Source organism: Dromaius novaehollandiae, chromosome 17 (assembly GCF_036370855.1).
Source record: "Dromaius novaehollandiae isolate bDroNov1 chromosome 17, bDroNov1.hap1, whole genome shotgun sequence".
In the NCBI taxonomy this organism is placed as follows: Eukaryota; Metazoa; Chordata; class Aves; order Casuariiformes; family Dromaiidae; genus Dromaius; species Dromaius novaehollandiae.
In genome coordinates this window covers 4931498-4947500 of record NC_088114.1, presented here as the reverse complement: position 1 = coordinate 4947500, position 16003 = coordinate 4931498, and the positions used below count along the sequence as shown (strand labels likewise).

Here is a 16003-nt window from a genome sequence, read left to right as displayed (position 1 = left end):
TTTTGTTCCTTTGCACGTCGTCCTATGGAGGCGTTGAGCTGTGTGGTTTGTCACAAATAGTTCAGCTTTTATGCTGGCAGTCGGCGCTCTTCAAAGATCCTCGCGTGAAGTTTAGACTCCTGAATCATTAGAGGATCATGAAAGAAAAGGAATAATTTAGAACATGGAGATGTTTTGTCGTCTTTGAAACTGGGAGTGCGCAAAAGGAGAAAATGTTTAGTAATACAATCCGTCTCAAAGACCTTATCTTAGGAAATGCAGAAAATGCGTTTCCCTTCTCTTTCAGGATGTAAATAATCGAAAATGTCACTCCTGAGCCGGGTAATTTGTTCAACAAAGAACCTCAAGGAGACGAGTCCCTTAGCTTTCCCGACGCGCCCGAGACGTCAGAGGACCTGTCTCTGCAGCAGTGCGAGCTAAAGCGTTTGAAAATCAAATGAGCAGCGTGTTTGGTGCAGCATAAGTAAACCTCGCGGGTGCTGTGAGCTCCTGTGTTTGAGCCTCGTCTGCCTGGGCAGTCTGTGGTCCAGGCCAGCTCCTGGGAACCGCGGAGGGAGGGAGGCAGGCAGGCAGCGGTGGTGCGGCCTTATGGTGACGGCTGGCAACGGGCTGCTTAATGCGCTTGGGAGCGCGGCTCGAGTAGCCCGATGGCTTCTGTGCTCTTTAGTGCACATGGACAAGAAGTGTTTTTCTTGATTTGAAGTTGTGTGTGTGTGAGAGACTGAGATTAGTGCTGTGCAACGGTTGTGGTATCAAGCACAGGTTTAACTTAAGGGGGTGCAGCTGGAGTGGGAGGGAGGGGGTGTGGGGAAGGCCCTGGGGGACCAGGTGTCCTGGGGACGGGCAGTAACTTTGCTCCTGGGAGAAGGGAAACCCCTGGATCTGGAATTGCTGATTCAGCCGGCAGGATTGATGGGGGCTGCGTATCGCAGTCTGCTGCGGCGCGTGGAGCAGGAGGCCTAGGGCAGAGCCGCTTCGCTGCACGCACTTTTCTTGAGCCAGCGGAATATTTCCGGGGGCTCGTGGAGTCCTGAGCTGCGTGCTTATCTGTGCTGCTTTGCGAAAAACAGACAGTTCAATAAATCTCGATGCTGTGGAGAAAAAAAGCTCTGCACTTTGTCTCTGGTTTCTCTGTGGAGTGTGGGAGGGGGCGAGGGAAGGATTTGGGGGTCATTTGCCCCCATCCCCCAGGTCCCTCGAGGCCCCGTGTCGGGATGGGGAGAGGCTCGAAGCGGCCTGTGGTCCTGGCCGGTGCCTCGCGCGGGAGCCCTCGCCCGCCGCGGCGGTGCTTCCTCCTCGCTCCAGACCGGAGTCACGGCTGCCCCGGCTCGAGGGGCAGCTCCCTGGCAGGAATTGTGGTAGAAGAGAAGGAAGTTTTGGGGCTGTGCCCCGCGGGCTCGTGGTCCGTGCGCTGCCGGCCGCTCCCGCCCCAGTGGGCACACGCTCGGTTGGGACCAGCTCGAGACGGGGCTTCCCTCAGAAAGACGGTGCGTTTTCCACGTTTTCCCCATCCCTGGGGTTTCACTAGTCGGTTCTTCAGGGTCTCCTTTGCTGTCCTGCACTAGTTTTTCTCATCCATCTCCTTTGGGCTGCCTCTACCTAATCCGTGCTTTGGTACTTGGCTGTCGCTCCTCTCTTTCCTCCTCCAGCGTCCTGTCCCGCTTCCCTGTGCAATGCCCGTGCCGGGGTGGTGGCGCGTGGGGTGGGTGGTGGGCTTTGTCGTTTCTTGTTGTTGTTGTTGTTTTTGTTTTTGGTGTTTTTTTTTAAATTTCCTCTTCAGGCATTTCCATTGGTCTTTGCAGATCATCTTCAACAAAGGTCCCACGTGGTCTAATTTGTTTTCTGTTTCCAGCCTACACTTCCAATAACTCCTTTGTTTCATGAATGGCCTATGCATGACTCCAAATCCCCCCTTTCTCTGTGGGTCTCTTTTCTTTTCCTCGTCAGTAGCTTTAATTATTCAACACGTCCCTTTCGGGAGCTTGGCCTGAAGCCGCAGCTCGGCGCTGCGTGCGGGTGCGTGCGTGCGGGCCGGCTCTTCCCGCTCGCCCCCGGAGCGCCTGGACCGGTCTGCGGGGCCAAAGGCTGCTGCCGCCGGGAAGCGACGTCCTTGCGTAACCTCCTCTCTGCTGAGCGCGCTGTTCAGGTGATCCACGCGTTGTCTGCGTGCTTTTGCAGTTCAGACTTCTTGAACAGGCCGTGCTTGAGCTTTTTAAATGAACGAGAGGGGAAAATCCAACAACAGGAGCTGGGAAACCAAAAGCAAGGAGCGCAGCATAACAAAATTCGAAAAGCGAAGGCCAGCCTTGCTGGCGCTGGCGTGATGCTGGGGACGTGGTGGGACTTGCGCTTAGTGCGTGGTTCAAGCGGTTTAATGGGGTGCTGACCCTGCAGCCGAGCAGTGATAACCGAGCGCTGCTGCGGAGGAAAATGGGTCAGTCCAGCTCACTTAAGCGTGTACGTGCTCCTCTGGGAGCCTTGGCGAGGCCACTCAGCACCTCCTTGCTGAGACCTGGGAGGTGCTTAAACCATGTGCAGTCTATTGCAGGGGCTCAGGGGACAAGAAGGGTGTCCGGGGTGGGGGCAGCTGCGTGGATGTCTCATCTGCTCCCGAGTAACCAGATTACGTTACTGAAAGCTGGGGTCTGAACTAGGAGTGTTAAGTGAAAGGAATTACAGCGTGGAGGAATTAGCGTGTACTTTCCGTTGCCAGAAGCATTAGCCTAATGTCGTGTCACTGCTCGGACCAGCCTGTCTGGGAAACCTGCGTTTCGAAATGCAGCAGGGAGCGGGGCTGGCAAAATCAAACCCTCTGACCTTGCTCCACGCAGCTGTGGTGCCAAGATTTGTTCACAAATGCTGGCGAAGGTTATCTCAGGGCAGAGCTAAACACGGGTCCTATGCCCAAAATAGCTTGGAAAGATTGAAAAGGAGTAACACAAGTCACAAATCCTGCTTTGCCGCTTTCCGCAGCGATAGGAGCAGGGTAGAGAAGTCACCTTTCATCACGATTCAAAACCGGTTCTGCGTGGAGCTTCACCGCTGTGGGAGGGCTCACGCAGCCTCGTGGTTTCCAGCAAGGAGGTGGCAAACCAGGATGACAGACTGCAGCTCCTGGGCCTCTGCGTTCCCTCCGTGGCCGTAGGGACTGGTGGTATCTTCCTGCAAGGGTAACCTCCCGCGCTGGGTAGCTCCGTCGCGGTGCCGTAACGTCCCTTCTTCCCCCAGACGCGCCAGTGTAGCTGCTTGTGCATCTGCACCGTCAGTCGGGCTGGAAAATTAGTGTAGCTCAGAAGTTATCTGGCCAAAAGGGAAGAGGGAGGAGGGTTGCTGTAAATCGAGAGACCTCAGAGTCAGTTGTGGGGATGCAGCTGGGGAATGGGGCAAGAGCCGCGCGAAGCTGACGTTGCTGCTCGGGCTGCGTATGAGGAACTGCGGGCTTGGCCGTGGCGTGCAGCGGAGCGGCTCCACCGCGCTCAAGCCCTGCTTTGCTTTGCTGCTCTTCCAAAGCAGGGAAATGCTTCAAGATTGCACATTGGTGGTAAAGGCCTTGACCGTTAGGGTGGAAATAACCTCTTCTCCATGCCACGGAGCTCGGGACATGCCTGGTCTTTCCTGTTGAGCCTGTGCTGCTGTTTCAGTTTAAAACCTTTGTACCCTGCTGTGATTGAATGCTGCCGGGGATTCCTGGGCTGCAGACGCCGACATTGTTTCCTTTGTTAATTTGAATACAGCCCTAAACTCATGGCAGACGGCCTGCTTTCCTATTGAAAGGACTTAATAGATACAGTACATACAAATATTTGTGTATGATGTCAACTATCTTCCCAGAAAATTTCATGCACATATTGATTAGACAAGTCTATTATCATTATGTTGTGCCTTTCTTAGGAGTGGCGCTCTACGCATTTTCATTACATCTTTAATTATTTTTATTTCCACTAGGCTTTAAAAGAAAACATGGGTAAAGCTGTAACCGTTTTTGAGGTCTGTTTTTGATCTGGGGATGCGTGGTGCGTGAATGCCGCCGCAGGTCGCGGAACGGCTGTCGACAGTAAACGCGCCGTTCCGCTGTGCTGCACACCCAGCCACGCGCTGCGGACTGAGCGTGGCCGGCTGGTCGGTCTCTTGGAGAGGAACACTAACTCGGTATTAATTATGCACTTTAAATGAAGGTACTCCTTATTTCAAAATACACAGGTTGACTGGAGGATATATATATATTCTCTTTTGTTGTTGGAGGAGGAAAGTCATCATGTATTTAGCATTTGAGTGAAGAAGATTTGTTTGTTTTTCCAGAAAGTTGCATCATTTTACACTTGTAATTAAACATCAACTTTATTGCCAGTACTCATCAATTAAACGTACCCTGATGAGTGCTAGCAGCATTTTGTTTATTTGCCTGTCTATCTGCAGGGCACATGCAGTATGGTGGTGCTGGCTGTTGTCTTTCAGTGAGGTCTTTTGCCATCAGTTTGTGGGCTACCTTCTAACGTCTTTTGCAGACCATCCATGGTCTTCAGACCACAAGTTGAGTAACGCTACTCTGGACTTAAGAAACAGCATATTCTGTTAATCTTATTTCAGCATGTCTTTGCTTAAAAAAAAAAAAAAAAGTTTATTTTAAACTTGAGCAGTGTATTTCACTGGGATCTTTAAAACATTTATAAAGACAGACAAGCTGGTATTTTTTGCAAGCTGGGAGTGTCTTGTTCTTCTCACCCTTCAGACGGATGAACTAAGGCGTAGGGTAATTACAGCCGCTCCCCCACATCTCTATCGCGGCAGCGGCAAGCCAAGGATCCAACCTGGGAGTCCCGCTTTCCCCTTAGGAGTGCGGAACATCTCCGTAGGGTTTGTTCTAACTTTGAAGAGTAGCAAATGTGTTGAATGACTGATGCTAATTATACTGTGTGCGAATCAGTTCCTTCGAGCAAAGGCCTGTTTCGGGTCTGTGCTTTTTGCGTGGCACTGGCTGAGCTGGTGTATCCTTGTGCTGTTGCGGGAGCTGGGCGCAGCGATGGGCAGCAAGGTGCAGGCCTGTTTCTGAGTGCTGTCAGCTCATAGACTGGGTCCCTGCAGATGAGTGCAGGGAGATGGGGGCTTGCTGTGCCCGTCTCCGGGATGAGACGCAAACCAGCCTGGCCCGTGTTAGCAGGGGGCCGAGGCTGAGCGGGTGCGTGGGGCGGGGGCTCCGGGTGCCCCGCCAGCCGGGGGTGTGGGCACAGCACCTCTCGGCGCACATGAGCCTGCAGGAACTTGCAGCGTCTTGCCGAGTGCTTTCATGGGGCAAATTAGGGAGAACAGGTGATGAGGAAACAATTTCACACAGTAAATAGCCCATGGGGCAGAGGAGCAGGGAGCCTGGGTGGAGGTGGAGATGGGCTTTGAATTGCAGAGGGAGAGGACGGGGTAATGGGTGGAAGAGAAGCACGAGGTCTGCTCATAACACTGGGCTTATAAGGTGTATTTTTGGAAGCAGCATATGTGTGTCCCTGAACCCCCGATTTTTGACATGCAGCGTAGGGTGCTCAGGGTCTGTCCCGGAGAGGTGTGGAGGCTCAGGGCAAGTGCTAATACCTGCTGCATGCAGGAGAGCTCTTCGCTGGAGAGCTGATGCGCTTGCCTGGACAGCTGTCTTGCACCAGACTGCTTTGGGCTCGCCAGCAGAGATGTGATTTCAAACATCTGTCTTCACCAGAAAAAACATTTGCATCCAGGGCAGAGTGTGGTTCGTGGTCTGAAGTTAGCAGAAGGTTTCCCACAGGTTTCGGGTCAGGTTTGCAGTATGCGAGGTGCTCAGATCCCTGCTCGCGCCGTAGCAGAGGAAGAGCCCGTACCGAGGCTGGATGGTGAAAGCCTGTGGAGAAGAGAGCAGATGATGAATGGAGTGGGGGAACCCTACGCGTCCCCGAAAGCAAACGGTACGAGACCCTACTTCCATCGGAGGCAGCCCTCCACGCCCCGTGCCGCTGTAGTGTCACCGTTAATCCTTGCCCCGGTGCCGCCGGGTGTACAGTCCTGCCTGGCTGTCTGCTCCTGCCCCAGGGCTTTCTGTGGACGTGGTGAAGGTTGGACTTGTTGTTTGCTGAGCGGTGCTGGCAGGGGTGAGGAGGGTGGAGTTGCTGGAGGCTCCAGCAGTGGGGCAGGATCCTGGCGTCTCCCAGACAGGTGGGAGTCGATGGATGCCGGAGCCTCTGCAGCTTCTTGCCCTGTGCAGCTCCGTATTGCGGTCCTGGCGCTGGATGTGCCGGGAACCTCCTGAGTTCTCCTGTTTCTAATCAGAGATTGTAAATCTCCTCGTACCTAGTGCTGTAATGGCTAATGCAGGTCTGTGGATGAAATATTCCTTGATGGAGGCTCCAAGTAGAGGAGCGACATACTTTTCCAGTGAGATAATGTCTGTTCCTCATCAAAATCGGTTGAGAAAAGTAGTAACCAAACAGTTCGATCTTAAAGATTTGAAGAGCCTGGCTGCGCGTGTTCTGTTTTATGTCCATTAATCTGCTCCTCCTGCTTGTGTTCCTCTTCTGAAGATCAGCAAACGAGGCTCCCCGGCGAGGAGGCATCCTAGCCGCTTCTGGCGGGCCTCACCGGCGAGCGGCCGGCCTGCGCGGTGCGTTGCCTGTTCACAGGCACCTCATCTTTGCCCTTGGCTTTCCAGAGCTGTTTCTGAGGCAGTTGCGCTGGTGGTCGCCCTGGTAAGGAAACCTTTGGTAGCGCGGCTTGCGTGCGGTCAGCGTGCGACACGAGCACCACGCTGCTCGCACGCAGCCTGCGTCCACGCGGGACCCTGCGTTGGGCACCGTCACGGCACCCGGGGGTGTGTGTGTGTGTGTGTGTGTCTCCCCCTCCAGTAGCTAGTTGCCTCTGTGTTAAGAAAACTGAAGTCCTTTCCAGCGTGTTGACTTGATCACTCCCTCCCCTGTCTGTTCTCTGTGAAAATGACTTAATTGAGGAGGTTTTGTGTGAGTTCTCCTCTCCCTATTCGCGAGCGTCCCGCGTGCTGTCCCGGGCAGGCCCCCCACGTGCGCTCTGCTTTGGGACGAGGACAAATTTGGCTCTCCCACACCTCCAGCCCCCCCGGAAACTACAGGCTTCAAGTCACGAAGCTCTTCCACTGGCATCGCTTCTCGGGGCAAAGTTGTCGCTGCGGATTCGCGTAGTTACGGTTCCCCGTGTCCTGGGGAGCTCGGGGAACGTCCTGGGAGCTTTGGTGGCTGGTTGCAGAGGCGACACCAGGAAGCTTTTGAACTGGTTTAAAGCTTAACGCAGCGTGTCCTTGCAGTTGCTGCTGAGTTTTTGGAAGGAGAAAATGAAAGGCATCCCGTTTGCCTTCGCCGGGCAGCTGCGCGGGCGCCGTGGGCGTCCCCATCCAGCTGCTGAGCTCCGGACGAGGCAGCTGGGTCGCCGAAGCGCGGCAGCAGCTCCGGCCCGGCGGCGTGGGGCGGGCGCCCGCGCGTGCCGCTTCCCCCCTCGGCGGCTGCAGGCAGAGGGGCCTGAGCCCGAGGCCGGCGTTAGGAAAGTACCGGGAACTGCTGCAGGTCCCAGCTGGCTCGCGGAGCTCCTGTGCGTGTCCTTCCTCGGCGCTGCGGGGAGGGCTGGGGGCAGGATTTGCCCGCGTAGGAGCACGCGCGTGTCTGTGTGTCTGTCTGGAGGGCCTGTCTGGCCGCGTGCTGACAGCACCGCCCCGCAGCTCGGGACGGGAATCGACGCTTCGAGCCGCATCCAGTCGGAAGCGCAAGGGGAAGTGGGGTAGTCATACTGGAAGTATAAATACGCACCGGCTGCCCTCGGGGCGCCTCTGAATTCCCCCACGTCTGCAGGGGCTTTCCTGCCCGGGGGTGGATGCCGCCGTGCGGGGAGGCCGTGCCCCTCTGCCGGGGGTCGGGCCGCGTGCGGTCGCCTTTGCGGGACGGCGAAGCAGGTAAGGCGCCGGGGCCGGGTGCCGCACGCGAGCTCCGCGCGGGGAGGCCGTCAGACCTCGCTCTGCGACTTCCAGTGTGCAGCTCTGCAAAACACCCGCTGCCCGTGAAGCTTGGCTGACCCTTGGGTGAAGCCTGCAGATATCTGCGCGTTTCTGTCATCCTTAGCCCGTAACGGGAATTTGCTGCCAATTCCTTTTTATGGAAACGAACCGCTTTATAAGAGGGGGAGCGGCTCTCTCCGGCCGCTCGTCGCCCGACTGCAGCGTCCGGCGTGCTGGGGACCGTTGCTCTGTTTTGATTTTGTTTTTGCCTGGCGAGCAGCGCGTGGCTGCAGGCAGACCAGCGAGGCGGGCTCACGTCTGCTCCTAGCAGATAGCGAGTGGTTTATCAGCAAGGGCTGATCTGTGGTCTCAAGAGAAAAAAAAAAAAACACCTTCCTCTTTTTCCTTTCCCACCCCCTTTTTGGTTTTTGTGCACGCCAACTGCTGTTTCAGTTGAAGTTGCGCTCGCGGGGACTCGCCGTGCTCGTCTCGTAGCAGTGGCCGCGGGAACGTGAGACGAGGCCGCGGGTAGCTTACAGCGCTGCGAGCTTTTTCTGCTGCTCCTCGTGTGCTGATGGAAGATGTTGATATCACTGCAAAGCCTGCACAAATCTGTACCTAATAAGTACCTAGGCTGGGGAAGAGGCGTGCGCGTACGGCTTTGCCTGCGATAGGAAGGAGATCGTGCGGCGAGAGAGGTCGGACTAGCTGCAGTTGTGTTTGCGGGAACCAGAGGAGCTGCAGTTCTCCTTGTGCGAGATCAGTTGTGGCAACGTCCTTCAAATCCCGGCAGCGGTGGAAATTTATGCTTTGCATAATTCACCATCAATATGGGAATAATGGGTAATGCCTCTTAAACTGGCAGCAATGAAGGACAGCATGTAAACATTGGTTACTTTTAGCTGAAGTCCTGACAAAGTGGAGGCTTAAATTCCTCTCCAAACCAACTACTGGAAGGATCTATAAAAATCAGCCACGTGTGAGTCTCTCCGCGGGGCGAGGGGGAACGCTCCCGCTTTGCTGGGCTTCCTCGTCTCGTTGCAGCGGCGGCACGAATCGCAGCACGCGAAAAGCATTAGAGATGTGGGCGACGGGGGCATTTGTGGAAATGCTCTCTGGGCAAGGTGTTTTCCGTGGTGCCTGATCCTAATCAGAAGGGCCTGCCGTTGAGTTAGTATTTCCATGGCACTGGAGGCTGGTGACACGCTTGGGAGGAGGCCCTGAGCGACCGCGAAGTCCCGCGGGTGGTGCGACGGCTGGGGCTCGGCGCACAGCATTGCCCCCAGGCACGGAGCAGGGCTCGCGTCGGAGGGATGCAAAAACTGCCGCGGCTTGGAAAGGAGGACGCTGAAAGGGAAGCGCCTGCGCGGATGAGTGCAAGGGTGCAGACAGGGAAAGGTGGCAGAGGAGGGAGAACTTGTGATAGCGCCTGACGAGGCAAGCAGACTTGTCGCAGCAGGCAAAGCTCCCGGTGTGAACTGCTGAACAAGGCGGTGGCAGAGCAGGGGCCGGGCTGCTCAGCCGGGACCGCTAGGCTCGAATGAGGGGTGAGAGAGCTGCCAGCGAGGAGGATTTTGGGGTGGAAATGGCAGTCTTGAGCTCCTTGCTGGAGCATTTGTTCCAGGCTTGCTCCCTCTCTAGTGCTGCTGTTCCTTGAGCTTGAAATGGCTGGATAAATGCTGGACTCGGCTTAAACATTGCTCTTCTTTTCTTTCCCTTCACTCCGCTTGTGCGTTTGGGCTTTGTGCCCATTTTGAAGCACCAAAACCCCAGTTGGCGTTGTTGGGAGCTGGGTCACCCCCCAGAAACACCCATCTCTGGGGGGCTTGGTGCCGGTGGCCTTGGTGCATGCGGACGGCAGCCCGCGGGGCCCGACCAAGCCGCCGGCAGCTCGCGGTCGGGGAGCGCTCCCCAGGGCGATGCCGCGTTGCACAACGCTGCGGTCAGCTGGGGTGGATTTGGAATAACTTTATGTTTGGGCTTTCCTGCCACAGGAGTATTCTCTAATAAAAATTTGGCAGTGGTATTTACCAAACGGAAAATAGGACCGTTTGAGAACGTGGAAGGTGGTTGGGTTTTGCTCATTTTCTGAGGCTCCGCGTTTGGGTGCTTCGCAGGCCCGTGGTCGACTGAGTTTTAATCTGCTGCTTTCCTGTTTGCTTGCAGTTGTGGCGTGACGTGGAGAGCACACGCACGATGAAGAGGAGCTCTCGCCTCTCCTAATCCTTCGGGCCGGTGATTTGGAAGCAGCGAACGCCACGTCTGCTCGTTCGACATGTCCGGATCTACCCAGCCCGTGACACAGAGCTGGCGTGCCGCTGAGCCGCGCTATCCCCCTCACGCCATGTCCTATCCGGTCCAGATCGCTCGACCGCATGCGGTAAGGCACGAGGTGCTCTCCTGGGCGGCCCGCTCGCGGGGTGGGAGCCGCGCGGCCTGTCCCCGTCGCCGGGGCAGTGGTTCAGCTGCGTTGGCCTCTGATGTGGCTGTTAACGAAAATCAGAGCGTTTCCGTGTTTGCGATGTGGGATTTCGTCGTTCCTCTCCCATGTGATCCTCCTCCTTTTCTCCCTGCAGTGCTCACAGCCTTTCCCCCCCGCAGCCCCTCCGGGCCGCTTGCCACGGCGCTGCTGGTAGACGCCGTCGTGCCGTTTCCGAGCACGGGGGCCATGGGCTTTTCCCAGAGGGAACACGGTTGGGCAGATGCAGCAAGAGCGAGCGTTGGGAGAGAAGGGGAAGTGTGGTTAACCGCACGCGTGGAGCTCAAGCGCGCTCCTCTGTCCCTCCTCGGCTCGGCCGTGCCTTCGTGCCGAATCAGGGGCTGCCTGGCCGCCTCTCCCGGGTGTGGGCTCGTCGGGTCCCAGCAAGCCCCGTCCCTTGGCTGATGGTGGTGGTCCTCATGAGTGAGAAGAAAATTGAGCAGCTGGGTTTTCTCCATTTCTTCCTTCCCCATGTTTTCCTCTTTGACCTGTAGTCTTGTCTCCTGTTGGATCAAGGCATAAACTGAGATGAGGGTTGTTCTTTAAAAATAATAATAATAATTTTTTTTGAGCACATCGTATAGATGTAACTGCTAGAGAGCATGGCTTTTTCACTCGGGCCCTCCAGGAACTACCCGACAGAACAGGGGACGTCTCTAGGACACATGCTGTGGACAGAGGGATGGGCTAGATCACTTGGTGGACATGGGAACAGCGTCTTGTAAAAGCAATTTCCACGGGAACCAGTTATGCTTTCTTAGTGAAGCTTGTGGGTGAAACTGCTGCCCAAATGGCACGTGAGGCAGCGTTTTTGTTGAATGCATTGGAGCTTGCAGGGGTTAATTCACCCAGGTCCTGCCTCTCCCTTCTGTATCTGTCACTCATGTCTGTGCTTGCTCATCCTGGATGCTTGAATGATTGAGGTTTAAGCCCTTAACGGAAAAAACTCTCCTTAGTGGAACAGCTTTAGTCAGCTCAAGCTGCTTAAATGAATCTTATTAGGTGCTGGAGTGTGGCACATGCTTGTAAGGCTGCTCTTTGGAGCCAACTTCTTGGTGAGTTGTAGCAAGGTGACCGCAGCCCCGAGGTGTTTGTAATGTGTGTTAGGGCAGGGGGGTGAGGCGGCCTGGTCTCAGGGTACGTTTCTGGCAGTGAAGCCTATTGGACTGCAGAATCCCTGTTGCGTTGATGTTGGGGTTTGACTCGAAAGCCTGGACATCCAGGAAATGCAGCGAAGGGCTGAACTTCCAGCCTGCCCACTCTGCTGGGCTTCAGCAGAGCGGCACGTGGAGCAGAGCCGGCGTTCGGAAAGGCTTTGAAATAGAAACGCAAGGCAGGCGCTGGACTGGCTTTTGGCTGCGTCGCCTGGCTCATGTAGGTTGCTTGGGGCCTACATGCTTCTGCACAAAGAAGCTTTTCATCCAGGATAGGAGACATGCTGACCTGATTCAGTTTACGGGAGTCTTGCTTCCATCAGTGCGAGCGTGTTTATTTGGGAGGTGGGGTGGCACGAGAGCATTTTCCTCAACAGGAAAATCTCAGTTCTCTTTATCAGAAACTCGAACAGGATGTGACCAGCTGAGCCAGATCCGCAGTTGTTGCAGAGTCCTCATTTAAAAACAAAGCCCAAACCCCTCAAAACCCGATGCAGAGAGGGATTTTGGAAGTGTGCAAATGGCTCCTAGCCTCGGGGTTGAGTCCTTGTGTCTTGCTAACCCACATTGATCCCCTCGGTGTCACGACAGCAGCAAACGGAGCTGGACGGGCCAGCTGATTGCAAGTCAGACCGTGAGCTCTGGGTGTCTCCAGCCTGTCCTGCGCTCTGGCTAGAGTGAATACTGTTTTTATTCTGCTGTATTAATGTTGGAAGAAGTTGCTGGCATTTGCTCCTAGAAGCTATTTTTACAGCCGCATGTAATCTTCCAGAGTTATGTGATACCTTTTAGGTGGTTGGATGCAGGAGAGGTCTAAGTTGAGATGTGAGATGGAACGCCAAAGGGATCCTCTCTCCTGCCCCATAAACGTGTGCCAGCCCCACACAACTCCGATGCACCTTGCCGCCGCTCGAGAGGGTAGACGGAGCATTTCTTGGAAGCGTGTCCCTGCGTGATCTGCCCTGCCACGCTCAGCTGTTTGCAAACGTACGTCTCTCGCTTGGCGGAGCCGTCAGCTGGAACGCGGCCATGGCTCCGCGGATGGAGCTGATCTCTGGTGGGATTGTTTGGGAGAGCCCAACTGCTTTGAAGTTGCTGTGCTGTTTAATATTAAAGTGGTATTTGCTTGCATGGCTTGGCCAGGTCACTTTTGTCATGGGGTGTGTTTGCACAGTGAGAGCTTGTTTGGAAGAAAGCAATAGAGGCCAAAACCTACCCAACACAAACATGTCTTGCATCTAATTTGATTTGGGCTCTGGTTTGCTGCGTTCCGTGACATCCTTTCACAGGAAGAACTGGGAATTTATCAGCCCTGGGAGCCTTACCCTGGCTGCAGGAATTCCCGCTGCAGAAATCCCCTGGGTCTCTCTTCCTGGGTGCACGTCCAGGGCTGAGCGCAGCGGAGCTGTGAATGCTGTTGCAATATGAAAAGTGATGATAGTTCACCTTTGACGGCTGCACCCAGGGAAATGCGGCGCTGCCGGAACACTGAGCTCAGAAATGAGCCGTGACATTATTTTAGGCTCAGAGACGCTTCTTTATGAAAAGTGATTTCAAGGACTGCAGCTGTTGGATTTCACGGATGAGGCAAATGAGGGTGGACGTGGCGAAGGGGCAGAGCGCAGCGGAGGCAGCCTGGGCATTTTTCTTCTCCTGTCGTACAAAACCTGAGGGAGCAGCCAACAAAATGGGAAGAAGATGGTTTCAAAGGAACAGAGAGAAATATGCTTTGTGCATACAGTCCCTGTCCCCCAGCAGTGAGTCCTAGCTGTTCCTGTGGAGCTCAGAGGTGGCGGGGAATATCCAGGACCAGTAGGTCAAGCTTTATTTGTAGGTATTTGGTGCCTAAGTTTGGGGGAGGGATGGGAGCAGGTGGGTCTGATGCAAACTGGAGCTGGGCCGGGTGGAGCTGAGAGCAGGCTCTTCCGTGGGGTGGGCCAGTCCACGTGTCGGGGTGTCGTCCCCCACGCTGACCTGCATCTGGTACCCGCAGCTGTCAGAGGGGCAGGCCCTCAATTCTGGTATTTTAGAGTGACCCGCTATTTGATTCCATCTCATAGGTATTAAAAAAACAACTTAAAAAACTTTGCAAAGTATATATGCATACATACATTGGGAAGGGAAGAAGGATGGTTGTTGAAAAGGGTTCTGGTTTGCTTGATGTTTTTTAGATAAAATTAAAATCCACCAGGAACAAACAGGTTTTTTTTTAAGAGCATTACATGATTGTTGATTGAACTAAAGGGGAAGCATTTTGGTTTTCCAGAATAATTAGCTGTAGTTTTGGGGTTTTTAGATGATTTGTCATGTGCAGTCTGGGAAGAGAGGAATTTTGTTGAATGCTCTGTGAATTTTGTTGAATGCTAAAGGTGAAAAAACACATTACTTATACTCATTAACCTTCTAATGTGTCCGAAGTTCATGCTCTCTCAAAGGAAACCTTGGCATGAAGGATATTCATTTTCAGGCAACCTGGAGATATTTTCTGCAAACAGACTGATTTCCTTGCGCAGCGCACATCGCTCCTTCCCTTTGAAGCCTCTTGGTGATCAGTATTCCCTGGGCACAGGAGGCCTCTCCTCTTTCTCCTCCTGCATATCCAGCTGCTTGCTGTGCCCTCCTGGTTGCCCTGTTTGTGCCCTGGTGCTTCTTCGCTGCTGGAGCCTTTGGGTTGCCAGGAGGTGGTGCCAGGGCTGGGGGGACACAAGGCGTCCTAGGGCAGGGGCCCCTTTGCTGAAACAGCTTTTGGGGTGCTTTTAGAGTTTTAGCTACTAGAGATGTTGAACAGGTTTCGTGGGCTGGTGGGATTAGGGTTTTTTGGGGGTGGTGGTGGTGGTGCATGCATGTGCATATGAACTTGGTGCTCCTGCATCATCTGAGACCCACCGAGAGCCGCTGGTGCTCTGCAAGCCTCCTGCGTGCTGTGCGGCCCCGTTCCCCCCAGGTTGCTTCCATGGAGATGGAAACTTGAGCTTTCCCCCTCCTTAAACCCTGAGCTCTGGCTTTCAAAGACCTTCGTGCTTCCTCCCATGCCACCTCTCCTGCCTGGGAGCAGCTCCCTCTAACCCTCTGTGCTTTCTTCATTACGGCTCCACTTTTGCAAAACACTAGTTGTGCAGGAGCGTCCCAGGATGATTGCTCGGTTTTTGGCCGATGATAAATGCTTCCTTGTCTCTGTACGACAGAGACAACCAGGTTGGTACAAACTTGTGTGTTGTGGCCGATTTGGTGGCCTGGGGGGACTGTGCACCTTCCCTGCCGAAACTCCCCCCAGGAGGTTGCGTAGGGCAAGTTAAACCGCGTGTCCCACCCTGAAGGGTGCTGTGAGGAGGTGGGTGTTCCCGAGACGGCAGGAGCCAGCTCGTCTTCGGGGTGAAGCGATGGGCGTGGAAATGCAGCGTCAGGTAGGCCTGCAGAGAGGTAGCGCTTTGCCTTGCGACCCCGAGGTGCCCTTGCTGCTTGTTTTGATTTTTCTTGGAGTGGCTGTTCAGGGTTTTATCTGCTGGAAGCAAAGTGCCAGTTTGTGTCAGCGCTCCAGGAACTCGAACGGAAGAATTTACGGTGCCAAATCCTAAAATCCCCCAGGCTGCACAGAGCCTTCTCCAGCCACCTCCAAAAGTGAGAGTCAGTCTTGCTACCAGCTGCGTAGCTGAGCTGGGGGCAATTCGTGCCAGAGATTTGCTTGTTGAATCGTTTCTGCCGGGCTCCAGTTAATGTTTCAAGGAAAGACTTGTAAATGAGAGCCATACCTTGGGACACCGACTCTGATCAGGTCTCTGTCGCAGGAACTCAAGTGACCTCTCTTGAGAAGTACCCTGAAATTTCCAGTGAAGTATCGCGTGCGATCTGAGCCGTTCAGCGGTGGTTTGGGGGATATTTGCTTTCTGCTCTGGGATCGGGAGAGCATGGAAGCGGAGTAACAGGGCACCGAATTCCCTGCCCTGGGGTCTCTCCCTTTCTGCCAAGAACGAGTTGACTTAGAGCAGTTGGTGTTTACAGTTCATTTTCCTTAGGATACAGTATTTATCCAAAACAGTTTTATTTCTTCAAGCTACTACAAATTTCTACGGTTGCTTTTTGGACGTGATTTGATGTAGGGGGTTCTGCTTTGCTTTTGGTTGATCTCAATGTTGTAAATCCACAGAAGAAGAAAAAGTTTGCTGCACACGTGGTTTGGCAATGGTAGAGACCCACTAATACCGCTTTTGGAGATGTGAAGCGGTGGCCTGCCCTGCCAGCCTGGCTCCGAGCGCGTCGCCCAGAGCAGCCCCTGCAGACGCTGCAGCTAAACACCTCCTTCAAGGCTGGGAGCTTTTGCTGGTCATCCCTGTGATCACATGTATTCAAAATACGGAGGAAAGCAAATTCTTTGACCTAAAGCTCTCGCTGCGGAGGCCTAAG

At 54.5% G+C, this 16003-nt stretch overlaps 1 protein-coding gene across 11 annotated transcripts in view; it reads left to right on the top strand.

Annotated features, from left to right (window-relative positions):
• Nucleotides 1-16003, top strand: part of NCOR2 (nuclear receptor corepressor 2) — a 272197-nt gene that overhangs the window by 70413 nt on the left and 185781 nt on the right. For all 11 annotated transcript variants that reach the window (XM_064522029.1, XM_064522028.1, XM_064522027.1 and 8 more), the window contains one exon: nucleotides 10136-10349. In XM_064522029.1, coding sequence (XP_064378099.1) covers nucleotides 10245-10349 — 105 coding nt within the window. In that variant the 5' untranslated portion in view covers nucleotides 10136-10244. The remainder of the gene's footprint in view (nucleotides 1-10135; nucleotides 10350-16003) is intronic.